Source organism: Camelus ferus, chromosome 13, assembly GCF_009834535.1.
Source record: "Camelus ferus isolate YT-003-E chromosome 13, BCGSAC_Cfer_1.0, whole genome shotgun sequence".
Taxonomy (NCBI): domain Eukaryota; kingdom Metazoa; phylum Chordata; class Mammalia; order Artiodactyla; family Camelidae; genus Camelus; species Camelus ferus.
The window spans coordinates 46,205,246-46,232,754 of record NC_045708.1 but is presented as its reverse complement, the minus strand read 5'-3'; the positions used below and the strand labels follow the sequence as shown (position 1 = coordinate 46,232,754).

At 36.4% G+C, this 27,509-nt stretch overlaps 1 protein-coding gene across 12 annotated transcripts in view; it reads left to right on the top strand.

Moving 5' to 3' along the window:
- The first annotated feature begins 718 nt into the window (after nucleotides 1-718).
- DOCK7 (dedicator of cytokinesis 7) overlaps nucleotides 719-27,509 on the top strand; it is a 178,822-nt gene continuing 152,031 nt past the window's right edge. For 11 of the 12 annotated variants that reach the window (XR_004325106.1, XR_004325107.1, XM_032494450.1 and 8 more), the window contains exons 1-2: nucleotides 719-887; nucleotides 20,492-20,597. Coding sequence is in view for 10 of the 12 variants with exons in the window: in XM_032494450.1 (XP_032350341.1) it covers nucleotides 850-887; nucleotides 20,492-20,597 (144 nt within the window). In the remaining 2 variants the exon portion in view is untranslated. The remainder of the gene's footprint in view (nucleotides 888-20,491; nucleotides 20,598-27,509) is intronic. The other variant, XM_032494448.1, reaches the window with a different exon arrangement.

Below are 27,509 nucleotides of genomic sequence, written 5' to 3'. Positions count from 1 at the left end.
AGAAAAGGCTTGGGCTCTGGGTTTGAACCTCAGTGGAAGAGGTTTCCATCTGTGTGACTTGGGGCCAGTCGGTTGGTTTCTCTGAACCAAATTTCTTTTCTCTAAACTGGGGATAATAACTTACTTCAAAGAGCTGTTGTGAAGATTAAGTAAAATCATGCATGTAAAACTTTAATCAGTGCTGGGCTTAGCACCACAAGTCAACTATTATTATTGTTACCTCTGTAGGAGAAAGCTCTTTTCTGGCTCTTTCTCTATGAGAAAAACGACTCTTTCTCCCGTCAGACCCTATTCACAAAGTCGCAGCAGAACAGAAAGTGCTTTTAACTACTCAGAGATGGGCGCTGCAGGAACCAGGACCCAGCCATCCCGGGCGGCAGAGCACAGCCCCTCGGCAAAGCCCATGTTCCATTTCCTTCCCTTCCTTTTTGGGAAAGCCAGGCTCCCCCCACGCGCTCGGTTATCTTATTTTCCTGCCTCGCTAGGTCGCTGGCCCCCCTCTGGTTTCTCTGCGTCCTCTCGGTCATGCGGGCCCCGCGGCAGCCAGGCGGCCACGGGTGACGGCTGGGTCCCTCCACGCCCCTTTCTTCCCCTCCACTCCCGCCGGCTGCAGCTGCGTGCCGAAGCCCGGGTTCCCGCCGGGATTGACGCGCTGGGGGAGGAGCGGTTTCTTGTTGCGCGCCTCTCAGGAGCATTACGGCCGGGCTCGTTCCCGGCTCCGGCCGCCAGCCCCAGCCTCCCGGGTCCGAAACGGGGACTGGCGGAGGCGGCGAGGGAGGGAGCGCGAGCAAGGAGGCACGCGCCCGCCCGCCCATCCGCGCCTAGACCGCCGCCGCCGCCTCAGCAGCCATGGCCGAGCGCCGCGCCTTTGCCCAGAAGATCAGCAGGTAAATCTGGGGCGTGGGGCGCGCCGCCGCGGCCGGGGAAAGAACCGGAGAGTTCTCCCGGGCCGGGCCTAGGAGGCTGGTGGGTGTGGCGACGCTGGCGCCGGGATCCCGCGGCCTGGTCGGCGGCTGGGCGGCGGGGCGGCGGGGCGGAGGGGCGGAGGGGGCTCGCCGCGGCCGTGGGCGCCGCCGAGGCCTCAGGCCGCCCTGCGACCCCGGCCCTCAGCCCGCGCCTGGCCGGGCGGTGCGGAGAGACCCGCATGCCCGCGCGCCCGCCTCCGTCGGCTTCTCGTCCGCCCGGGCCTGGAGTTTCGCGGCGGCTTATTGAAGGGCGGGCGGGCGGGCGGAGGAGCTCGTCGGCCGGCTGCTCCGCGCTTCCCAAATTCTTTGTGTCCCCACCCCCGGGCTGACGGGCTGGGGGCCCCCTCCCTCTCCCCGCCCACCCCCGTTAGGCCCCCAGGAGGCTGCGGGGGTCCGCCCTCCTCCCCACCCCAACAAAAGGATCGGCGCGCGGCGAGCTCCCTGCCGGTGGGAGGCCGCCCCTCCTTTACGCCTCTCACCCTTCCCCGAAATCTGACAGGAATCCTCTTTGCACCCTGGGGCCCAGTTCAAAGTGGGCTCATGCACCCAGAATTGAAAACGTACGGCCAAAATGAAAAGTTGAGAGCTTAGCTTGTGGGTCTGCACCTTCAGTGTGCAGCTGCCTGGAGAATTGCAGGCTGGAGCTTGATCTTAGTAGCATGTGAATGTAAATTGCTCCTGTGTTTCTCATAGCTCCAGAGAAAGATGGATGATAGGCAGTGTTCTTTATACACTGGCCGTTGGACTCGTGTTTTAGGAGTCTAGAAGTAAGCAAGCGATCAAGGTTAAGGTTTCTGAGCCTTTTACCTGCTTGTGGTGGGGAGGTTGCCACCTTTTCTTCCCCTTAAAACTGAAAATTGAATTACTGTGGAGGACTAGTATTTGTAGACTTTCATTGTGAAATATACTAATGTATATGACACTAGACTTTTTTTTTGTTTTAGTAAGACCATATTTCTGTTAATTATGATGTCCCAAGAAAAGAAACATTCGAATATATTACTTTTTTGACAATTGTGTGTCTGTGGCTCTCGATCTTTTTAGTTTGCTGATAGTTCTTATAAAGATTTTTGGACCTACCAAACAGATCCTTTTTTAACTGCCTTAACTTCTATAGTTTTACTCTATTTTGGTAGGTTTTTCATTTAAAACTAACATCTCTTTCATTTAAACTTTGTGATTATTCTTTTTTTCTTTCGAGCTTTAAAATACTTATTTCATTTTCTCCTTAAGAGGCAGAATAGCAAGTGCTTAAGAGCATAGGCTCTAGTGTGAGACTGTGACATAGGTTCAAAGCCTGACTTTTATTTTCTAATTTGGCACCTTGGCCATATTGTTTAAGCTCTCTTAAGCTTTAGCTTACTCACCTGGAAAATGGGTATAAAAATAATATCTAGCTCATAGAGTTGTTATGAACATTAAATGGCATAATTTGTCTAAAGCCTTTAGTACAGCGTATGGCCTCTTAGCTATCATTGAACACTTACAATAATTAGTATATCCTAGGGAGCTGTTACAGACTTAATAGGAAATTAATACATTTGTTCTGTTTTTTTTTATTTGTAAAATAACTTGGTCTTATTTCTGAAGGCAGTGCCATTTAAAGACAGATGTATTACTTCACATACATGCTTATTATTAATTTCTCTCTAATAGAACCAGAAGCTTATCTCTGAGAACATTGCGCTCATCAAGAAAGTGCACATTCGGGAGTTAGGTATAAAATATATACAGTGTCTGTTCTCCATTCATGGAATTTGTCTTCAGATAGGACATGACAAAACATAAGAAAAAAAGCTAATCAAATTAATATAGCCTTGTAAAGTATAAAAGTAAGTAAGGCAATGGAAATGAAGAGACATGCATTGATTGGAGAGATCCTTAGGAGGTAGGTGTGGAAGTGAGTGATGATAGTTTGGATATGGACGATGAGGAAGAGTGAAGAGTCTGGAATGACATCCAACTTTCTGACCTTAGCAACCAGGATGGAAGCAACTGTTGAGGTAAGTGAGTACAGGAGCAAGAAGGGGTCTGAGGGTGGGAAATGAGGTGGGATGGAGGTGATGTTTCAGTTTTGGACATACTGGTTTTGAGGTGCTCATCGAGCATTCAAAGAGAAATGTCTGTCAGCCTCTTGGTGCAGGTTAAAGGTACAGAAGACAGATTGGGTTGGAAACCTAGATTTGGGAGTCAGCAAGTAGATTGTAATGGAAGCCAGAGGAGTAGGTGAGATGGTCCAGGAGGAATGCACAGCCTTAATTTGGAGGGGAGACCAAGGGCAGAACTCCTATAGATGGTGGATTATTATCTGCTTACGTGAATGACAGGTATTTCCTCCTAGTTACCTAATATGGCTAAATAATACCTCTGAATAAATTTTTGTTCTGCTTCTTAGTTTCCTACTAGGGGAAGTGTAGCACAACACCAAAGACAAACTGCCTGGTTTGACATCGCAGCTCTGCCTCTCACTGAGTAAACTTGGGCAAGTTACTTTCCCTCTCTTTTGCCTCATTTTTCCTATCCATAAATTGGGGTTAATAGTAGGACCCCTTTATAGGGTTGTTGTAAGAATTAAATAAATCTATTCCTGTAAAGTACTTAGAACAGTACTTTGTAGATAATAAGTGCCCAGTAAGTATCAACTATTTTTTATTATTACGGGTTTTATACTTGTAGTTTAGGACATTTTCTTGAAAGTGATAGTCCTTTTTATGATGTACCTGTATGAAATGTGTTGCTCTGTGAAAAGCCTGTTGCTATTTGAAACCTTTCTTTCTTTCTTTCTTTCTTTCTTTCTTTCTTTCTTTCTTTCTTTCTTTCTTTCTTTCTTTCTTTCTTTCTTTCAAGCTTTATGATAGTTCAGAAACCTTTAAAAACAACTGATCTCTTTCTGGCTCAGTTATTTCCTAACCCTTTGCATTTAGTGCTGTTATTTTTTGAGGCTGTGATTTGGTGATTTCTCGGAGCTCTTTATTCTGTATCACTGTGCTGTTAACCTCAGCTCTTCATAGAAATGCAGACTTAATGTCAAGTAGCGCCTCTTGTCTGTTCTCCCTACTTTTTGAGGACAAGGCACATGTTTTGTTAATCTTGTAGTCACGCCCTAGTATATAATAGGTACAGTTTATGTAATGTTGGTTGTAGATAAACGATCTAGGATTTTGCTTGGATTATTTTGTTCTGTCACTTGATATTCAGCTGTAATGATGAACATTTGTGTGTAAAGCACTTTTTACTGCATTCTCATCTTCATAACCCAGAGGGCAGAAGAACATAGTAAAGAATGTAGGCTCCAGGTTACATTACACAGGTTGAAATTCTACCTATACCAAATAATAGCTATGTAGTTCTAGGCAGTTGATCTAACCTCTTTGTGTTGGTTTCCTCATTAGTAAAATGGAGCTAAAAACCTCTATAGGGTTAATTTGAAGATTAAATGAGATAATATGTGTTGAACATTTAGAACTGTGCCTGAAATGTAATAAGCATTCACAAAATGTCACCTGCTGCTATTATTCCTATATTATTTACTATTATTATTATTATTATTCTCATAATCCAAATGAGAAACTGAGGCCTACTGAGAATGAGTTTATTTGCCCTAATTGAGACTCAAACCCTAGTCTTTTATTTCAGATCTTAAACTCTTTTTTTTCGACTGGATTTTCTTTCTGCAAAATATTTTCTGTAGTAGTTCTAGATTTTCTAACAGTGCCACGGTTAGCATCCCCAAAATTATCCTTCCTTTCCTAGTCTTTCCTTTATTAATTTGGTATCATTTTGCTACCTAAGCAGCTGAATTGAATGAAAGGCTTTCATCAGATCTTTGTTTCTGAGGAAAATCTTACATGAGTAGGATTTCCTGGATCTGGGCTTATTTGTAACCTCAATTGTTTATAGTCTTGAATCTGTTCATAACTCTGGCTGGATAGTAGATCTTTTAATCTACTTTGTTCAGTTCATAATCTCACTCCTTCTCAGAGTAAATCCTTTCCGCATGGTATCAGCTACTTCAGTGCTGCCTGTTCCATCACTTTGGCCACATGTACTCCCTGACCTTTTGTTGTACTCATTTCACTAACTCTTAATGCTGAATATCTAACCTATTTCTTGCTTCTGAGCTGCAGAGTAGTGTTAGAGAGAGACTGGAACAGATCAACAGAGTTTATCTTTTATTAATCAATGTCTTTTCATTTGAAATGCGGATAATTTCTCTTATCGTCTTTGTTTCCCTACCCCATCTTTCGCTGAAGATGTCTAACATGAGTCCTTCATTTTAACCTCCGCATATATCTGTCCCAATAAGTCATTTAACCATCTTTCTCTTGAGGCTCAAAGGTGTTTTGTCCCTGAAACTTAACCTATTTTATTGTACTTTGAACCCCATACCTTGCCACCTCCCTCAGACCCTTGATCTCACAATTTTTCCCTTCCTTTCTGGCATCTTCAGTCTATTCTTTTTTATGGATGTTTCCCTTAAACTCTAAGACTTATCATGCCTTTCTCATCATAAAACAAAGAGTTACTGAGTCATCTGGCTGCCAACCAATCATTCTTCTTCTTTTTTTTTTTCTAGTCACATTTTTCACATGTATTTGGTGTAGTCACGACTACTTCCTGCTTGTTCTCCTCATCAATCCTTGGGCCAGATGGCAGTGCTTACCATGGTACCTTATGTGTACTTGAATTATAGAACTCTTGAGAATTAGAAACATTTGACTTTTCTTCATCACTGATTCATGAGCTACAGTTTTCTTTTGCCTCTTTAGGTTTGTCCCCCTTCCCCCTTTCCCTTTGTTTTATTCTGCTTTTCAAGGCTCTTTAAGGGGTGGTCTAGGTCTTTTTCTCTCCAGTGCTTAGCACAGAATTTTGTGTAAAGTGGACACATGAGAAGTGTTTGAATGAAAGCCACCCTGCCGCCTTGGAGCACCTTTCATTACCTCACTTCTGGATGACCACAACAAGGTCAAAGCTGATCTAGTCCCTCCTCCTCTAATTCAGACATGTTACAAACGAAGTCTCCCTAAAACACAGCTTTCGTCATGGCATTTTTTTGTTCAAAAATATATATGTAGTGGCTTCTTACGGGGTTAAATCCAACCCCCTGCTTGCATTTTAAAATCATCTATAATCTGGTTCTTCTTTTGTTGCTTGTTCTCTAACTTACATTTGGATTAGTCAGTCTGGTGTTTTCACTTTCCCCACACAAATGCTCTGCTCATTTCCATCTCTATAACTGTTCTGTTGTTTTTTATTTTTGATATATATCCTGCCTCTTCTTTTCTAAATTCTACCCTTCCCTTCAGACTGCCCCCAGATGCTGTCCTTACATTTGGGATAACCATTTCCTTGCTTTTCTTTTTTCTTATTACCTATGAATGCATCCATAAGCAATGTGATTTTTTTTTGTTTTTGAATTCATTTAAATAAAATCATACTGTATGTTTGTATGCTTTTCTGTTGTAATTCTTTGCTCAAAATTATATCTGTGAGATTCAGCCGTGATGTTAAGGTAGTTGAAGTTCATTTATTTTTCATGGCTTTGTATTATTTCATTGTATAAATTTTCACAATTTTCTTTTCTACAGTAGGTGGACATTTGGATTGTTACAGTTTTTGACTATTAGAAACAATGTTCCTATAAACATTCCTATACATATATTCTGGTACATGCATACATAAGTTTTTCCAGGTTATACCCATGTGTGGAATTGCTGGGTCTTTATTGCTTGTCCTGGCAGTTTTATTTATCATCAAGTTTATTAGGCAGTGCCAGACTGTTTTCTAAGATAGTTGTAGAAATTTACACTCCCATAATGTTGCTTTATATAGTTACCATCAGTTGGTATTGCCAGCTTTTTCATTTTTGTCAATCTGGTGGGTGCATAATGCTATCTTATTGTAAAAGTTTTTTGTTTTTTTTTAAATTTTTTTTTGAAGTGTAGTTGGTTCACATTGTTAGTTTCAGGTGTACAACAAAGCAATTCAGCCATATATATATACATACACATATGTATTTTATTTTTAGATTCTTTTCCATTTTATATATATATGTATTTTTTTCTTTTAATTGAAGTATAGTCAGTTACAGTGTGTCAGTTTCTGGTGTACAGCATAATGTCCCAGCCATACATATACATACATATATTTGCTTTCATACTCTTTTTCATTAAACATTATTACAAGTTACTGAATGTAGTTCCCTGTGCTACACAGAAGAAATTTGTTTTTCATCTATTTTTATATATAGGAGTTAATTGCAAATCTCAAACTTCCAAATTTAACCCTTCCCACCTCCTTCCCCCTCGTAACCACAAGATTGTGTACCATGTCTGTGAGTCTGTTTCTGTTCTGTAGATGAGTTCATTAGTGTCTTTTTTCTTTTTTTAGATTCCACATATGAGTGATAGCATATGATATTTCCCCCTCTCTTTCTGGCTTACTTCACTTAGAATGACGATTTCCAGGTCCATCCATGTTGCTGCAAATGGCATTATTTTATTATTTTTTGTGGCTGAGTAGTATTCCATTGTATAAATGTACCACAACTTCTTTATGTAAAAGTTTTAATATGTATTTACTTGATTGTTAATGAGATTTAGCCCTGTTTTGTATATTTTTTGACCATTTGAATTTATTCTTTTGTAAATTGCCTATTTAAATAATTTACCATTTTCCTTTGGTTTTATCCCTTTGGATTCTGTCTTTTTCTTATTGATTTGTGTGAGTACTTTATACATATTCAGGATATTAGTCATTTATTGGTTATATCTATTACAAATATCTTTTCCTATCCTGTGGTTTGTTTTTAATCCTTTTTATGGAGTCTTTTGCAAACTAAGTTCTCACTTTTAATGCAGTTTATCAGTCTTTTTTTTTGTTTTTTTTAACGGTTAGTACTTTTGGGGTCTTGTTTAAGAAATATTTTATTACCCTGAGGTCATTAAAATCATCATCTGATTTATCATAAACTTTGTAGTTGTATCCTGTATATTTAGGTTTATATTTTACCCGGACTTGTTATGTGTGTGGTTTGAAATTTTAATTTTTTATCAGAGTGGATTATATATAGGAGTTATGAGTTTTTGATAACTCATAACTCATAATTGATCTGTCCTACCACTTCTGTAATAGATTGTGTGTCCTTATTTGTGGGGCTTTTTCTGGGCTCTCCATTTTGTTCCACTGGTCCAGTTATACATTTTTTCACTAATTGTAAACAATTTTCATTATAATAATTCTCAGAATTAAGTAGAATAAATCCTCCCACCTTTTAAAAAACTGTGTTTACTGCTCTTAGCTGTTAAATTTCCATGTATATTTTGGAATCTACCAAAACCAGCCAACCAAAGAAACAAAAAACTCCCAAATCCTATTAGAATTTAATTGGGGTTGCATTAAATCTACTATCAATTTGGGGGAGAAATGACATTTTTATAATACTGATTCCAATCTATGATCATGGTGTATCTCTCCATTTATTTAGGTCTTCTTTATATGGCACAATGAAATTTTATAATTTCTCTATAAGGTTCTTGCATATTTTTTGTTAGGTTTATTCCAAGGTATATAACAATTTACCCTAGGTATATAACAAGCTATATACCTTGCTAAACTCTTGTTAATTCTAGAAATCTGTGGATTCTTTTTTATTTCCTTTTTTTTTTTTTTTTGAAAATTTTGCCAAAGTTTAATGATAATCCTTGATTCTTCAGAATGGGCACAGACTTTTCAACTCTGGACAGTCTTCAGGTTACATCAACTCTGGACTGTCTTCAGGTTACACAAAAGCCTTGTAGGACTGATTTAGGCAGAACTATTATGCTTTTTCAGGAAAACACAGGGTCAGTCTTTTTCAAGAGGCCTCATATTTCAGCTCCATGGTTGAGAAACTCCTGTTACAGGGCAGACTGAACCAAGCTGATGGGGAAGATCAGACTGCAATCAACCTACTTAGTGCCCTGTGGCCTTTGTGTTTTCTGTGTAGACAGCCACATCGTCTGAAAATCAAGAATTTTTGTTTCGTCCTTTATAAACCTTATGACTGATTTATCTTTTTGTCTTGGTCTGCAGACTGTACAGTATATCTGTTCAACATTGTCTTGTTGACTACTGCTTCACAAAGAGCTGGAGAGAGATTGTTTAGCAAGTATGCTTGCTCAGCGACGCAGGATATCTTTGGACAGAGGAAGTTTCTCAGATCTGTAGATGGGACTCTGGAAGAAAAGGAAATTTATCTACCTGCTTTTCTCCAACAACCTGTTTTCCAGTAGTCAATTTAATCTCCCCGGGGAGTTAGCTCCGTTTCACTTCTGGGTTGCATTTTTGGACCCCTTTTGCAATGCTTGAGATGTCTTACTGCTTTTGCAGTGGCCTTTTATAGAAGAGACTTTCTGGTTGCAAGAGACAGAAACTCAAATCAGATTAATTTGCAAGCACAAAAAACTATTGACTCGTATAATTGAGTATTTTGGTTCCAGGGATACAGATGATGTCAGTAGGCCTCTTATCTTTATGTCTTGGCTAGATTTTCCACAAAATGGTTACCCATTGTAATGAAGAATTGGCATCCCCAGGCTCAAATCCTACAAGTTTATTTCTGGCAGAAAAGATCCAGGAACTTAGTTACTAGTCTAGTTTGGATCATATGTCCTTTTTTGAACCAGTTACTGTGTTTAGGGATATAAGGGACTCTGGCCAATTCTGGGTCGTATGTCCTTCTCTGTGGCTTGGGTGAGAGATGTGATGGTGTCAGCAACACTCGATCTCAAGGAATGAGTTTCTTACCAAAAAGGAATTTCTAACCAAAAGGAGGGCCAGAGTGCTGGTCACCAAAACAACAGATGTTCTTTAAAATGAGTAATTTTAAGTTGTGCAGAATCACTATAATTATTTAAATATATAGCTATATAGTCAGCTATACTATATACGTATAAAATTTAAATGCACCTGGTGAAATGCAAAAAACAAAGGAAAAACCAGGGTAACCTGATGCCAGCTGTGGATCCCCTGTGTCTTAAGTTTGTTTAGTTCTTACCCTACTGCCACCTCGGAGCCTCCCAAGGAGGTCTGCTTGGTTTTTGTTTTTGGGCTTTCCCATGCTTCTCTCTGGACCTGCACTCCTGCATCATCATAAGGTGGTCCATATTTGTCCTGTGACACCAGAAACCTGAACTCCTTCACTCATATCAGCCATTGAATGATTTTCTGAAACTTTGCTAAAGATACAGGGATTTGAGAGTGCAGAACTTTCTTAGTGACTCTACTCCAGCTCCCCGCTTTCCTGTCTTCATCATTCTTTCTCTGACTAATAAGCAGTTCCTTCCCCTTATTTTCACAGAGCAGTTCCAACCATATCCATCCTTTTTAAAAAACAACTTTATTGAGATACTTTTACATACCATAAAATTAATTCTTTTTAAGTGTGCCATTCAGTGGTTTTCAGTAAATTTATAAAGTTGTGAAATTGTAACCCACAGTCCTGTTTTAGAGCATTTTTATTACTCCCCTGAATCCCTTATGCTAGTTTATAGTCACTCCCTGGTTCCATCCCAGGCTCCAGGCAACCACTAATATACTTTCTGTCTGTCTGTCTCTCTCTCTAAATTTGCCTTTTCTGAACATATCACATAAACGGAATCATACAGTATGTAGCCTTTTGTATCTGGCTTCCTTCGCTTAGCATAATATTTCAAGGTTTGTCCATGTGGTAGTGTGTATCAGTACTTGTGAAGTGGCATTTCATTATGGTTTTGATTTGCATTTCCCTAATGATTATTGATGTCTTTCTTGTGCTTAATGGCCATTCACATATCTTCTTAGTGAAATATCTTTCAAAATCTTTTGCTAATTTAAAAATTGGATTATTTATCTTGTTCTTGGGTTGTAGGAGTTCTGTGTATGCTCTAGATACAATTTTTTTATTAGATGTATGATTTGCAAATATTTTCTCCCTGTCTGGTTTGTTTTTTCATTTTCTTAGTGTTGAATTTTGAAGCACAAAGATTTTAAGTTTTGATGAAGTCCAGTGTATCAATTTTTTTTCTTTTATGGATCATGATTTTGGTGTTGTTACCTAAGACTCAGCTCAATTTATGGTCAAGAAGATTTCCTTCTCTGTTTTCCTCCAGAAGTTTTTATAGTTTTAGCTGTTTAGGTTTATGATCCATTTTGCATTAGTTTTTGTGCACAGTATGAGATGAGGGTCTAAATTCATCTTTTATATGTGAATGTTCTGTTGTTGCGACACTCTTTTTTGGAAAGACGTCTTCATCTCATTAAATTAACTTGGTACCTTTGTCAAAAATCAGTTAATCATAAATGTAAGAGATTATTTCTTGACACTCAGTTCTGTTTCACTGATCTGTATGTCTGTCCTTACAGTTTCAATCTGTTCTGGTTACTGTTATTTTACAGTAACACTTGACTTATGGAAGTATAAGTCCTTTAACTTTTAAAAAATTGTTTTGCCTATTCTGGATTTTTTTTTGAATTTCCGTAAATATTTTAAATCAATATCAACTAAATTTCACCAATTTCTGAAAAAATTCTGTTGAGATTTTGATAGGGATTACATTGAACCTGTAGATTAGTCTGGGGAGAACTGCGATCAACAATACTAAGTCTTCAAATCCACGAACATGGGCTATCTCTTCATTTATTTAGGGCTTGTTTATTTCTCTTAGCAAAGTTTTAAGGTTTTCATTGTGCAAGTCTTGCATTTCTTTTACTAAATGTATTTCTAAGTATTTTATTGTTTTTGATGTTATCATGAATGGATTTAATTATTTTTTGGTTTGTTCATTGCTAGTATGTAGATACACAATTGATTTTTGAATATTGAACTTACAAACTCTGCCCTGCTGAACTCATTTAAGAGTTCTAATAATTTTTGGTGGATTCCTTAAGATTTTCTGCATACAGAATTATATTGTCTGTGATTAAAGGTAATTTTATTTCTTCCCTACTAATCTTTAATTTCTTCCCTTTCCTTCCCCCCTCCCTTCTTTCTTTCTTTCCTTCCTTCCTTCCTTCCTTCCTTCCCCTGTTTCGCTGGCTAGATCCTCCTACAGTGTTGAATATAAGTGGTGAGAGCCCGCAACCTTGTTTTCTCTCCAGTCTAAGGAGGAAAGCTTTCCGACTTTGACCATTATAATGGTACAACATTATTTGTAGGAAAGGGAGGGAGGGGACAAAGGTTTGAGAAGTATTTAAAATTTAGGATGAGCAGGATTTAGGAACTAACTAGTTGTACACAGTTTACACCAGGATATAATTTGTATACCTGTGGGTAAGGAGATTCTGACTTTATTTTTATGAAGTAGGTTAGAATTGAGCATAAATTTATCTCCTTTTGGGAGGATTGACTTTTTAACAGCAGAGGTTTTCCCCTCTCAGTTTTCTTTTTAGTTGCAAATTGCAGATCAGTGTTAATTTTTCAAATACTAAACTTTAAAATCTTTTTTTCTCTAGTTATAACTGAATATGTTCCATGAAGTAGGGAGCGATATTATCACCATGTTTTAGTTGAGGAAATTGAGATATAGTGAAATGCTGTCGATCACAATGATGGAGACACCTAAGTCTCCTTAATATGTTGCTTTCTAAATCTTTGACTTAAATGTTATCCCAAAATAGTGTCAGATGGAATACATGAGTCATCTGAAATTTTTTTTTTTCATCCTCCCCCAAAAGGAACTATGTCTTAAATGTTAAGTGTATTGTATAGAAGGATTGTTTCTGTTCTTTGGTTTCACAAATCAACCTGTATGTGTTTTTGTTTTCATGGGCCCTTTTAGTGGTTGTTGGCCCACTCTGGACCTAAATTCCTCGAGAATTTAACACAGGGTAACTTATAAGTGACAGCGCCTCAGATGGAAGTTTTGTTTAGGCATCCATGGAAGATAGGGAACATCACAGCAGTGGCGGTAGTTATTATAGTGATCCTATTATTATGTTACTGTATACACCAGACAGTTTTACTGGGTGTTTTTAATTGACCTCATAGGTTAGGTTCTGAGGAATAGAGAAATCATTAAAATGAACTATAACTAGAATTGTTTACCTTTGAAAGCTTGCTTCCATGGAAAAAAGGCCTTAGGAGCTTTATGGAACTGAATTCAGACCCTGCCTCTGCCTTTCATAAGCTTGGGAAAGTTACTTTATTTTTGAAGTTTAAAAACACCTATTTTTTTCTGACTATAAAATAATATATGGTACTGCAGAAAATTTGGCAATACCAGAAGCCTAAAAGAGAAAATAAAAATCACCCTTAATTTTTGATTTAGACAAAATCTCTCATTGGAGCTTCCATTTCAGTGATGATCTTTACAAAAACTAGAAATGGCCTAATGTCTACCAGCAGGGACTGGTTAAGTATATTGTAGTTATCCATATCATGGACTCTATACCAGACGAAAGGAAGGATGGTGGTTAAGATTGGGGGCTCTCTATGTCCAGATCTTAGTGCTATTCCTTTTTGATTATGTGATCTGAACTTCTTGAAACTTCAATAGCCTAATGTAGTGCTTACATTACAGTTTTTCATAAGATTAAACGAGGTATAACATATGTAACAATTTACACAGTATCTGGCACATTGTAAGTGCTTGATAAATACTTGCTAGAATATTATTATTTTATGTGCTAATATAAAAAATTCCCAAGGTACATTAAGTGTATAATGTAAGATATCAAGAAAAGGTTATGTATGATGTTATATGTGGACATTAAAAAAAATAAGGATTTCTTATATACATGCTGATATATACACATCTTTTTCTTGAAGGATAACTAAGAAAATCTTAAGTGGTTACATGTGGGGAACAGGACTAGGGATTGGAAATGGTAGAGAAATCTACCTTTTGTTTTTACTTTGTGAAGTCTGAGTATTCAATACCATGCACATATTTCTTTTATTTACTTTTTTAAAAAAAGATGTCTTCCTTTACCAAGCTGTTTTCTTCATCTTTTCTCCATACGGAAAATCCTATTTTCTTTATTTCTTATAGTAACTTTATTTGCATAATTGTGGAGCTTGAATGTAGTTCTGGAACCAGTCCTTTGCAGACACGCTAAGACATATTAGAGACTACTTTGAGATAAGTAAACATGTTATCTTGTTAAAACATTGTTTAAAAAGAAGTTTCACATGGAATAGGAGAGAATTGTGTTTCAGTAGTAGTTTTTTAACTTGCCAGTTAACAAATGGCATAATAATGATGTCAACTAGGCTCTTAAAGAAAAGGTTGTACATTTAGAACTCTTCTGTAGTTTCAGATTTTTTTTCCCCAGCAAACATTTACCTGATAAATAATTGATAGAATTAGTAGAAAATAAAAAGGTGTACTTTCTTGTCTCTTTCCAATCAGTTAGAAACCAACAATGCTTATAGATTAGTTTTCTCTGAAAAACATTTGGAGAGTTCATATGCTAGGCGGTCTCTAAGTTCATCCTTTTTCCCTGCCCTCTTTTTTCTCTCTCCACTCTTATACCTGTCTCTCCATTCCTCTGTCTCCCTCCCCTTTATCTCCATGATCTTAGATACTGAGGATGTAAAGATTAGTGGGATGTAGTTCCTGCCCTCAAGAAGCTCATATCAGTTGTTCCATTCTAGCATTCTTATTGAACTACTTTTGGGAGGAGGAATTACGAATTTCTCTTTGTTCTCACTTTTTTCACTTCAGCTTTATGAACATTTATTAAGCTCCCAAAATGTGTTAAGCACTCTGCTAGAGAGTGCAAAGTTAAGTAAAATGAAGCCCCACCTTTTAATTGCTTAGTTCCTTGCAAGGAGATAATAGATTTCAAAGGTATTGTTTGGTTATCGTGAGATGGTTCTTGATAGATAAGTGCCACTAGACAGAATTTAAAAATAGACATTTTCTTTAATGACAGACATTAGTTTTCTCTTAAACATTTATACAAAAAAAGAGCCAATAGCGTACTCCTTTCAGAAGTGAAGTTTCCTTGTCCTCCCTCATTGCTCAGGGAGGTTCCAGAATTTCCTTTGAAGAGTGAGAGTGTGCCAGGCCTGAGAATCCAGATTTCTTGATACTTCACTGTACCTTTTTTTCCCCACCATATTTTTGTATTGGAGGATTGCATTACTGCTATTCTAGAAAAATCTACTTTGCAGTGTATGTGCTTCTATTAAAGAGAATGTTTACAAACGTTGGGCTTTCCTACCTCTGAAGTCAAGTTCTATGTCTGCAAGAGTAGACAGGCAAGGCCAGGTTCTTATTCCATGGTAGAAAGCAGTCTGGCTAGTCTGCTGCCTGTCCTTACTAGACTCCTGGAAACTCCTTGAATGAATGCAGATAAAGACGAAATGCTTTGAAAGCACAGAGGAGGAGTGTCTAACCTGAGTGAAACAGAAAGGAATTAATCAGACAGGACTTCATGGAGGACATGATATACTTCTTGAAGAGTATTATACTCTTAAAGAGTAAATACACTTTGCCCTATCTGTATTCTATATTTAGTTTGCTAGTTTTCCCCATTAAGGCAGAGTAATAATAACTGAAGAGTTTTAAGCTAAATTATGGACATCGTTTGTGTCTCTAAAATATAAGGACATTTTCCTACATTATTATAATACTGTTTTCCCACATTAAAAAGCCAACAAGTCGTAATTATGTAATGCCTTGTCCATGTTCAAATTTCTTATTATCCCCAAGAATGTCTTTTGTAGCTGGTTTGTTCAGCCAGGATCCCATTAAGAACCATTTGTTGCATTTGGTTATATTTCTTGAGTCTTCTTTCCCCCTTTTAAATAGACTTTATTTTTCAGTCTTAATTCTTTTTTTATGCTAAAACTTAGCCCACTACTTTTATTTATTTATCCATCACATTGACTTGTTGAATAGACTTGACATATAGAATGACCTTTCTTCTGGTTTTTGTCTAATTGCTTCCTCTAGTATTAACTTGTTAAACTGTTCTCTGTATTTCATATAGGTTTGATTCAATTCAGGTTAAACATTTTGGGCACAAATGCTTGAAAGGTGATACTACGTTGCATTTCTTTAATCTATTGTTTTCTTTATTTTGCTTCTTTTTTGTTTTTAATACCAGCTGTACACAATGGTGGAACTATGATTCAACCCATCAATCACCAGTCTTGGACTTGGGTAGTCACAGCTTTGGAGTGTCGCCTGTTCTTGTCCTTTCACTTCTGGGTATTTTTAACTAGCCCTTTTTTGTCTTGTTGCTGATATGTTCCCTTACCTGGTATATTCCGTGATATATTGCCTTACACTTCTTCCCGGAGTTGTATCTTTGGTTTAAACAGTGCCAGTTCAAAGAGATCTTGTTCTTTTATTTGACATATTACATTGCAGATATTATTTGTGAGTTTATAGGAGTAGCTCAATTAAACTCTTATTTTAGTCTAAACTCTCTTTACTCATCTTTACTGAAGCTTTACTTCTGGTTCCATGAAGAATGACTAGAGATGAGAGAGGCCCAGATTGGCCTTGAGACATTATGGAAATCATGGTTCATGGTGTATCTAACAGTGGGAGGAGGTTAGAGGAAAGGTTAAGTGCAACATAATTTTCCCTCAGGATATGCGTCCTTTGTTGGTTATTTCCCCCTTCCCATGGTGAATGGCCTTAATGAGTGCTTTTTTTTGTAAAAACCTTGATGCACATTGACAGAGTGAAGGAGCTTTCGGAAATGGAGAGAGTTGATAAGGAGATAAATAGGTCAAATATTGGATCAAGTTCTTTTGGGAGGGGAAGAAGATATTCTGCTATTATAATTTAGGAGCATTAGTAACTGGAATTTTTGACCTATTCTTCTTCCCACTTTGCAGTTAATGTTAATAGTTTATTAGAAGTAAGAAAGACTTCCTTGTCTTTCTTTACTTATATGAGTTATCATTAGGAATAGGAAAAATGTTATTGAAAAAAGTAATCTATGGTAAAGGATTTTAACTGATATCAGGAACTGTCTTTACTCATCACATTTCTTGTCTTGCATGCTTTGGACGATAGTACGGTTAAGAGAGATTGTTTTTTTTATTTGGGAAGATTTCCTCACCATTCCATGAAATCTTTCCATATAGAGGGTCTCAGTATAAATACATCCTTTGTCTGGGTTGCAGATATTTTTATTACCATTATAGCTCAGTTTGGAAATGATTTCTTATTTTCAAATTATTCTCATTTCGGGGAAATTATGTCATGTAGAAATAATTTTAGAGACATCATTTGTGTCTCTAAAATATAAGGACATTTTTCCTCCATTATTATAATACTGTTTTTCCACATTAAAAAACCCCAACAATTCTTAATTATGTAATGCTTAATTATATAATATTAATAGTTTATTAGAAGTAAGAAAGACTTCCTTGTATTGCTTTACTTTTATGAGCTATCATTAGGAATATGAAAAATGTTGCTGGAAAAAGTAATCTATGATAAAGGATTTTAACTGATATTTGTAACATAGGGATTATCTTTTATATGTCTCTGTTATTAAATGAAAGATTGTCTTTTTTTGAAGTAATCATATTTTAAACTTTGTTTCACTTTTTAACATTTTCTGAAATCAGGATGTCTTTCAGTTAATTGATGGGGTAATGGTTAATTAGTGAGGTTTTTCTTTCTTAGCTGTATCTGAAGTAATAGCAAATCTTAACAATTAGTGAGATCTTGAATTTGATGAAATACAGCAGTTTACAGTACTGGTTACTCATGGCTTAGCCCCAGAGACACTGAGGAACAGAAACACTGAGGTAGTTCTGAGGTTGATAGACTGAGTCAAGTAGCACTCAGGAGCATAGAAATAGTGTGTTTGTTCTCTGTCTCTTTTTAAAGGCTTTTTCATATTCTCATTTCAGTCTTGACAACAGGGTCAGGAGATTGTAAGGTCTTTAAAACTAAACATAATACTGAAGATTCACAGTAAGCTTCCTTAAAAGGCCTAAGGGGGGGTCCCAGACTGAAGTGTATGTTCCTGTCCTCTCACATCCAGAGGCCTTACAGAATTTGCCCTTTGCCCTCTCCTGCATCTGTGTCCTCCTTCAAAGATCACCTTCCCTCTCTAGCTTTCATCTCTAAGCCTCTAATTGTTTCTTTATCCTCTTCTCTTCTCCCCTTGTCTGTTCTGAGTTTGTCTTTTATTTATTTACTTTTTAAAAAATTAATAGACTTTCTGGGGGAGCACTTTTAGGTTTACAGAAGAGTGGAAAGTACAGTTCCCAAGTTTACTCCCCAGCCGAGTTTCCTCTTATTAACATCTTGTGTTAGTGTGGTACATTTGTTGTAATTGATAAACCAGTATTGATACATTACTATTAACTAAAGTCCATAGATTACGTTAGGTTTACTCTTTGTGTTGTGCATTCTATTTGTTTTGACAAATGTATAATGACATGTATTCATCATGATAGTATCATACAGAATAGTTTCCCTGCCCTAAAAATCCCCTGTGCATTACTTTTTCCTCCCTTCCTTTTCCTCTCCTCTCTCAACCCCTGACAACCACTGTTTTTTTTTCCCCCTCCATAGTTTTGCCTTTTCCAGAATGTGAAATAGTTGAAATTATGCAGTATTGTAGCCTTTTTAGATTGGCTTCTTTCACTTGGCAGTATTCTTTTAAGGTTCTTCCATGTCTTATTTTGGCTTGATAGCACATATCTTTTTATTGCTGAATAATAGTCCATTGTATGAATGTATCATAGTTTATCTATTTACCTATTGAAGGATACGCTTCCAAGTTTTGGCAACTATGAATAACAAATTAGCCTTTTATAAAACACAGATATGATCTCAAGTACCTCAAGTCACCCATAAAGAAAAAGTTGAGTTAATTAAGTATCTTGAACCTTAAAGAATAACTCTTACCTTTGTATCAGAAATTTCTAATTGAGTGGTTAGCTCATAACAGTGCTAGTGTGTGGAATGATTGAATATGAAAAAAGGAAGGAAGTATGGAAGAGAAGAAAGAGGGGGAAAGATTATATCATACATTTGGGTAATTTTGGGGAAATGAGATTTCCAGAATTTAGCTGGAAATTCGAATGAGCACTAAGATGTTCCGGGCTCTGAATTCAACCATTAGTTTGAGAAAACTCCAGAATAAAAGTATCATCAAGCTGGCCCAGAATCAAGGGCAGTAGGCCTGTTTCACTTTATGTGCAATGGGATGGTAGGAAGAAAGTGGGGTTTATTTTTTGGAAAAAAGTGAAAAAACAGAGGACAAGTTTTATAAAATAGGGAAGTGGCCAGTTGATAATTATAGGGTGGTGGTTAGATATTGACATCAGGAAAATAATTGCACAAAATCCATCAGTAGGTGGCTTTATTTTGTTCTTGAGTTACAGTTTTTACTTAGTAAAAATATTACTAATGTGAGGAAGTTACTTAGTTACTGGACTTAAGACTGAATATTTCAGTTTATAATTTGTGAAATCTAAGGAATACAGAGATTAATAAGTTACAAGGTCATTTGAATGTCTAAAATACTTTTGTTTTAGAAATGTTATATAAGTAAATTTGAAATACTAGTATTCCCCAAAGGGTCAACAACCAGCCTGAAATTGTGGAACTTCTAAACTGTAATCCGGATTCAAATAAAGACTTATTGGTCAAGATATGGTAATACATTTGTGATTTACTTCACTTGTCAATAAATTCAGCAATAATATATATTTCATAGGGCTAGACATTTCTCTGTTTTAAAAGCCATATGCTAAATATTTTATGGAAAATAGCAATTAATGAAACCACTGCCTCTTTATATAGGGCATAACATAAATGTAGAAAAATAGCTAGGAAGGAGGAAAAAGAAGTTAGGTTATGGTAGATGCTCTGAAGGTTTGAAGAAAGGTGGTATTATTTTTAACTGCGGGGAGTCTAGAAGTATGGAATTCTCGCCATTTGAGTTTTACCTTTAAAATTAGTTAAGAATTGAATTTGTGGATACATGAGAGAAACAGCATTCTAGGAAACAATTTATGTTCACTGAGAAAAATTTGGGGAAAGATATATAAGGCTGAAAGGTGATTAGGGTCAGATTATGGAAGGCCATTAATGCCAGAGTATAAAAGGACATTTTTTATAAGTTTAGTAAAAATAGGGAATAGTTTTCTAGGGCATGAGTGAAGGGCTGGTGATATTAGAAAGGAAAGAACAGTGTTTTTCTTCCTAATTCTTGTCATTTGTTGATTTGTTTATAAAGTATTTTAGAATTAATTTTATATCCTTAAAATATATACACTTCAATATAATCTTACTGTAGCTTAAAGCTCTATCATAAGTCAGAGTATGTTCCCTGAAATGCAGTATACAAAAAAAGAAAAGCCTTATGTAATTTGGCTGTCACTCTTGTACCCTACATCAGCATTATAAAGATGTTTTACTGTAATTATAAGCAGCGTTTACCAGAATATCAATAGCGTTGATATGCTGAGATTTGTTGTTCTTTAAATGAATCTTTAATATACTTAGCTTTCTCTCATTTTAAACTAGATTGTTTTCTTTTTAAAATAAATGTATATGCTGTTGTTGTTGTTGTAGAACTGTGGCTGCTGAAGTTAGGAAGCAGATATCTGGACAGTACAGTGGTTCTCCCCAGCTGCTCAAAAACCTCAACATTGTTGGCAATATATCCCATCATACCACAGTAAGTAGCGTATTTAAAATATGGTATGTCACTGTTGTATTCTGACTAGGCCCTGAAAGGATGGTGGAAAGAAGAGAGCCAGTAGATGGGGTTCCATCACTAGTCTCACAACCTTATTTGTTGCTGTCTCACTCTTCCCTGAAATTTAAGTTAGGGGAGTGTTAGGAGATGTTATAGAAGTATTGATTTCCTAGTCAACTCTGAAACTTTACATCCAGGATTTAATCAACTCTGAAATTTAATTAGAGCTTATCAGATCCAGGGTGATTCATACATATTCCTAAGATTTAGGAATCTATTCTAGAAATAATAGGTACTGAAGTAAATATTAAATAATTATGTGGATTCATAGTATTATCTATTTCCTTTATTAGAAAAGAATATATAGTTATCGAATTATTGCTTTAAGCCTAGGGCTGTGTCAGAGACATAAACATATGTTTTCTTACTAAAGAGGCTGGAGTGAAGATAATCCGTTATGATAAAAACACTGATACTTACTAGTTATAGTAGGAGTAGGAATTAAAAATATACCTCCACATGTCAAAAACTAAAAAAAAGTAATTACGAGGCCTGACTTGGGTAGAGTTATATTAGCACATTTAGCTATGAAACAGTATCAATTATTGAACAAACATGGTATGCCTGAGCATAATAGTTTGATTGGCTTATAATGACGTGTTTATCATGTTTGTGTTAAAATTTTAAAACATAGAATTTACTTTTAACAACAGTAACATGTGATTGGAGACATTCTAGAATATGTAGATTTCTGGGTGATTTCAATGTACATGGACATGATCCTTCTAACACCCTCTCAGTGTCTTGAACTCCTCTTTTCTACTGATTCCCTGCATCCTGTATTGCATATACCTTAACTATTCACTTCCATAGTCGTACCCTAGATTTAGTCATTATGAATAACTGTAAGCCTTCTGTAATCTCAGTTTTATGCTTCCTGTTCTCTGGCTACCACTTCTTATCTTTCTTGCTCTCTTGTTCTGGTGCTCTGACTCCAACCCAACCAGGACCTGGAATCTATGATCCTCCTAACTTTTTTCTGTCTCTCAACCCTTGATGTCCTCTTTTCTCTTCTTACCAAACTTAAATTATTTGTTGATCATTATAATTACTCTCTTGCATATACCCTTGAAATCCTTAACTTCTCATGTCACTGGCACAATCTCAGTGCTGTTTAAGCCAATTCTCTGCTTACTTCATACCTACACTTGTGCAGCTGAGTGTGGCTGGAGAAAACACACTATCCTATTGACTGGTCTCACTTTAAATTTATGACCCTAACTCATGAAGGCTTTAGCATTGCGAGGCAAACATTGTATTTTCCTAGTCCATTCATTCTCCCACTATTTTAGTTGACTCATTTCATGCCTCCTACTCTTTCCTTAAACCCTAATTGCTCTTCCCCATTTTCACTCTTAGGATGACTTAGCTTCCTGTTTCACTGAAAAAACTGAAGCAGTCAGAAGGGACTTCCATATACTCCTACCACCAAGTGTGTTCACCTTTTATCATCTGTACCAGTATTATCTATCTATTCATCACTTACTTAAAATGAGTCACTAGTGAACTAGAGTCCAACTTCTCTCAATTACTCAAATACAGTACTTTAGTAATTTTCCCTTCCCTTTTATGTCATCATGTTTTCTCTCTGTTTACTGGGTCATGCCCATCAGTACACAAACATGCTGTTATTTCTCCCATTTAAAAAAAAAAATCCTGCTTTTTTTGCCCCACTTTTCCGTCAGTCTCCAGCCTCCAATATTTCTTTGCTCTTTTTTTACAACAAAATTCCTTTAAAGTGTTGTCAGAGCTTGTTGACTTCAATTTATCTTCTTGTATTCTCTCTGAAAAAGTTCTTTTTAAATTATGGGAATCTTCAAACATACACAGAAGTAGAAGACTAGTATAAACATTGACATTTAAAAAATTTAACCACAGTGCTGTTATCACACTTAACAAAATTAACAGTCTGTAATTCTTTGGTATCATCTAATATCCAGTGCATGTTAAATTTTCTTGATTATTTCACACATATCTTTTTATAGTTGGTTTATTCAAATTGAGATTAAACAAAATCCACAGATGGAATTTGGCTTAGATCACTTGCATTAAAAAAAGGGCAGTTTTTCCCTTCCCCAACTTTTTTTAAAAATAAGTTTCAAGTATACAACATAGTGTTTCACTATTTTTAAAGGTCGTACTCCATTTATAGCTATTATAAAATATTGGCTATATTCCCGGTGCTGTGCAATATATCCTTTTAGCTTACTTATTGTCCACATACTAATCTGTACCTCTTGATTTCCTACCCTTATCTTGCCCGCACCCCAACTGGTATAGTTTTCTATACCTGAGTCTGTTTCTTTTTTGTTATATTCACTAGTTTGTTTTATTTTCTAAATTCCACATATAAGTAATATCATAAAATACCTGTCTTTGTCTGTCTGACTTACTTCACTAAGCATAATACCCTCCAAATCCATCCTTGTTGTTGCTTATATGTTCAACTAATATTCTACAAGGGAGCCAAGGTTAAAGGATAGTCTCTTGAACAAGTGGTGTTGGGAAAACTAGATGAACACATGTAGAGCAATAAAATTGGTCCCCTGCCTTATACCATTCATAAAAATTAAGTTGAAATGGATCGAAGTCTCTTAAGCATAAGACCTGATACTATAAAATCCCTAGAAGAAAATGTAGAGAAGAAACTCTTTGATAATGGTCTTGGAAATGATTTTGCTGGATATGACACCAAAAGCACAGACACCAAAGGCAAAAATCAACAAATTGGAACTACATCAAACTTAAAAGCTTTTGCACAGCAAAAGAAACAGTTATCAAGATGAGAGGCAACCTATGGGAGAAAAATTTTGCAAATCACGTATCAGATACGGAGTTAATATCCAAAGTATATAAAGAATTCATACAACTCAACAACAGAAAGACAGTCTGATTAAAAATGGGCAGAAGAACTAAATAGACAGTTTTCCAAAGAAGTCATCCAAATTGCTAACAGATACATGAAAAAGTGCTCAACATCACTAATCATCAAGAAAACATGAAAACTACAATCCGCTATCACCTCACACCTGTCAGAATAGCTGTCTTCAAGAAGACAAGGGATAATAAGTGCTGACAAGGATGTGGAGAAAGGGGAAACTTTCCGTGCTGTTGGCTGGAATGTAAAGTGGTGCAGCCACCGTGGAAATCAGTATGGAAGTTCCTCAAAAAACTAAAAATAAAACTACCGTATGATCCTGCAATTTCACTTCTGGGTATTCATTTCAAGAAAATGAAAACACTAATTTGAAAAGATGCACGTACCCCAGTGTTCATAGCAACAATATTTACAATAGCCAAGATACGGAAGCAACTTAAGTGTCCATCAACAGACCAATGGATAATGAAGATGTGGTGTATATATATATGTGTCCAAACATACAGTGGAATACTACTCCCTCCCCCAACTTTTAACTTCATTTGTTTTTATGCCATTGACTTGTTGAGGAAGTTGCATTAGTTGTCCTACAGAATTTCTTGCCATTCGGATTTTATGTTTACTTCCTTATAAACTTGTTTCTCTATCTCCTGTATTTCCTGTAACAGATTAGGTTCTGGTTCAACTTTTTTGAAACTTCTTCCTTGTAGATGTGTTTCTCTATCTTCTGTATTTCCTATATCTGATTAGATTCATGTTCAACTATTTTTTTTAAAAACAGCTTTATTGAGATTTATTTCACATACCATATAATTCACTCATTTAATTTACAATTCATTGGATTTCATATATTCACAGATATGTACAATCACTACAAATCAATTTAGAGTATTTTCATCACCTCAAAAAGAAACTCTTTGGCTATCATCCTTTTAATCCCCCTTTTCTCCAGACCAAAACAACCACTAATCAAGTACCAGAATTTTGATTGTACACCAGAAGGGATTGAAAGAGATCTTAACACTAAACATGTTAGTCAAAATTCCAGTGCAGTGATTGTTGAAGTAAGACAGTGTGTCACATTGCCTGTGAAAGAATCCATAGGGCTTCACTATTGGTTCTTGTCATCCTTTAACCCTGCTTACTGCCCTGTCGCTCTTTGTTATAAAATCATGTTGCATCTCCTTCCTTGGATCTGTAAATACAGGATCTTTCTTTGGAGTCCTACAAAGTAATATATAGTTGTAAGCAGCTTATCACAGCATCCCAAAATTAACCCAGGCAGTTGTCTCTGATAGGAGTCAGAGAGAGTAGAGACATTTGTAGCAAAAATAAATTTGTTTCCTTGCTACAAGTCTAGCTAATTATTACACCTAGAAAGCCAGCGACTTTGTGTGAGTTTAGAAAACAAGATCATTTATCATTTCTGTGATTTAGTATTTTTAAGAGTGTCATAGGATACTTCCCTACCCTAACACTTATCTCTTGATATGGTTGGCTATTCTTTGAGGAGAGGTTAATTTTGAATTAGACATATGTAAGGACTCCCAGCTTTTGTCTTTATTTTCATTGAGTATTCATTTGTGACACTTTGAATCCTGAAAGATATACTGCCCTAGAAATAATGCATGGGTGTGAAGCATTGACTTATAAAGTTTCCAAAAAAATGTTTATTTAAATGTGTGTATATGTGTATTTATAGTGTGGTAAAATATACATAACATAAAATTTATCAGTTTGACCATTTCTCAGTGTACAATTCAGTGGTATTAAGTATATTCATAGTGTTGTGCAAACCTCCACCACTATCATCACCACTGTCCATTTCCAGAACCTTTTAATTAACCCAAACTGAAAACCTATACCCATTAAACAGTAATTTCATATTCCCCCACTTCTTTCTAATCCATAGTAACCTCTGTTCTATTTATTATCTCGATGAATTTGTCTATTATATGTACCTCATGTAAGTGGAATTGTACAATATTTGTATTGTACAATTTGTGTCTGGCTTATTTTACTCAATATAATGTCCTCAAGGTTCACCCATATTATAGCATTTGTTAGAATTTCATTCCTTTTTGAGGCCGAATAATATGCCATTGTATGTGTATACTATATTTTGTTTATCCATTCATCTGTTGATGGACATTGGATTGTTTCCATCTTTTGGCTATTGGTAATGATGCTGCTGTGAACATGAGTGTGCAAGTATCTGTTTGAGCCTCTATTTTCAATTTCTTGGAATGTATACCTAGAAGTGAATTTGGTAGAGCAGATGGTAATTCTGTGTGTTTTGTTTTTTGTTTTGGAACCACCGAATTGTTTTCCACTGCAGCCGTACCACTTTGCATTCCCGTCAGCAGTGCACAGGACTTCCATTTCCTCTGTATCCTCTCCTACGCTTGTTATTTTCCATTTTTTGGTAATAGCCATCATAATGGATGTGATGTAATATCTTGTGTTTTTGATTTGCATTTACTTCATTCCATTAATTTTATGTTGTATTTTCATTTAGTTCAATGTAATTTTTAAATTTCACTTTTTAGAACTCCTCTGTGACTCGTGGATTATTTGGAACTGTGTTGTTTAGTTTCCAAATGTTTGGAGGTTTTCCTAGTATCTTTCTGTTGATAATTTCTAGTTTGATTACATTATGGTCAGAGAATACAGTCTGTATGATTTCAGTTCATTTAAATTTGTTGGGGTTTGTTTTAAGGCTCAGGGTATGGTCTATCCTGGTGTTTACTTTTTGGGCCTTTGAAAAGAGTGTTTTTTTCTGCTGTCGTTGGGCGGACTGTTCTATAAATGTCAGTTAGATCCTATTGGTTGATGGTGCATTGAATTTTACCATATTCTTCTTGATTTTTCCGTCTGGTTTTCTTTTAGTTGTTGAGAGAGATAATCTTGGAGTCTCCAACTGTACCTGTAGATATGTCTTATTTCTTACTTTAGCTCTATCAGTTTTGCTTCATGTAATTTATAGCTCTTTTGTTTAGTACATGCCCACATTTAAGGTGCTGTGAATCATAGCTGTTATCAGGTAATGTCCCTCTTTATCCAATACTTTTCTTTGTACTGAAGTCAGGGTACTTTATCTGAAATTAATATAACCACGTCTACTTTCTTTTGATTAATGTATATGTGTTATATCTTTTTCCATCCTTCTATTTTCAGCCTCCTTATAGTATATTATTTGAAGTGAGTGTTTTGTATTCCATAGAGGTGCATCATGTTTTTAAATCCATTCTGCCAATCTTTTCTTTTTTTAATTGGTGTATGTAGACCATTTACATTTAATATTATTATCATTCTGCAAGGGCTTTAATCTGCCATTTTATTTTTTATTTGTTCTCTCTGCTTTTTGATTCTCTAGTGTCTTTTTTATGTCTTCCTGTGGGTTGCCTGAACTTTTTTAGAATTCCATTTTGATTTATCTGTAGTGTTGTTGACTGCATATCTTTGTATAGCCTTTTTAGTGACTTATAATACATATAATATAAGGCATTATATATATACATAACTTATCATGTATAAATATTGACATTTTACCAGTTTGAGTGAAGTGCAGAAATCTTTTGTACCTTTATGTCTTTTTACCCTGTAGGTATTATATTATATATTCTGACACTGTCCCAGCAGTAAGGAGAAGGGGTTCCTTGTTACTGCTACATACATGGGAATGGGTGCCCAGATTCTCTGTGTGGTCTCCATTGACATTGTAGGAGTGGGGGACTCATTACCTTCCAGTAGATATGAAAATCTCAGCTCCCTACTCTGACTTCTCTGACATCATGCTGGTGGGGAGTATTGGAATGGTGTGTTACAGCTTAGTGGGGGTCAGTCTAGCTCCCCATTTGGCCTTTGTGGCTGTGGACATGGGTGGGACTACAGTTTTTCATGTGATGTTTGGCTGGAGTAGGGTGGTTATTGTCTAGGAGTTTTCTGTTTTG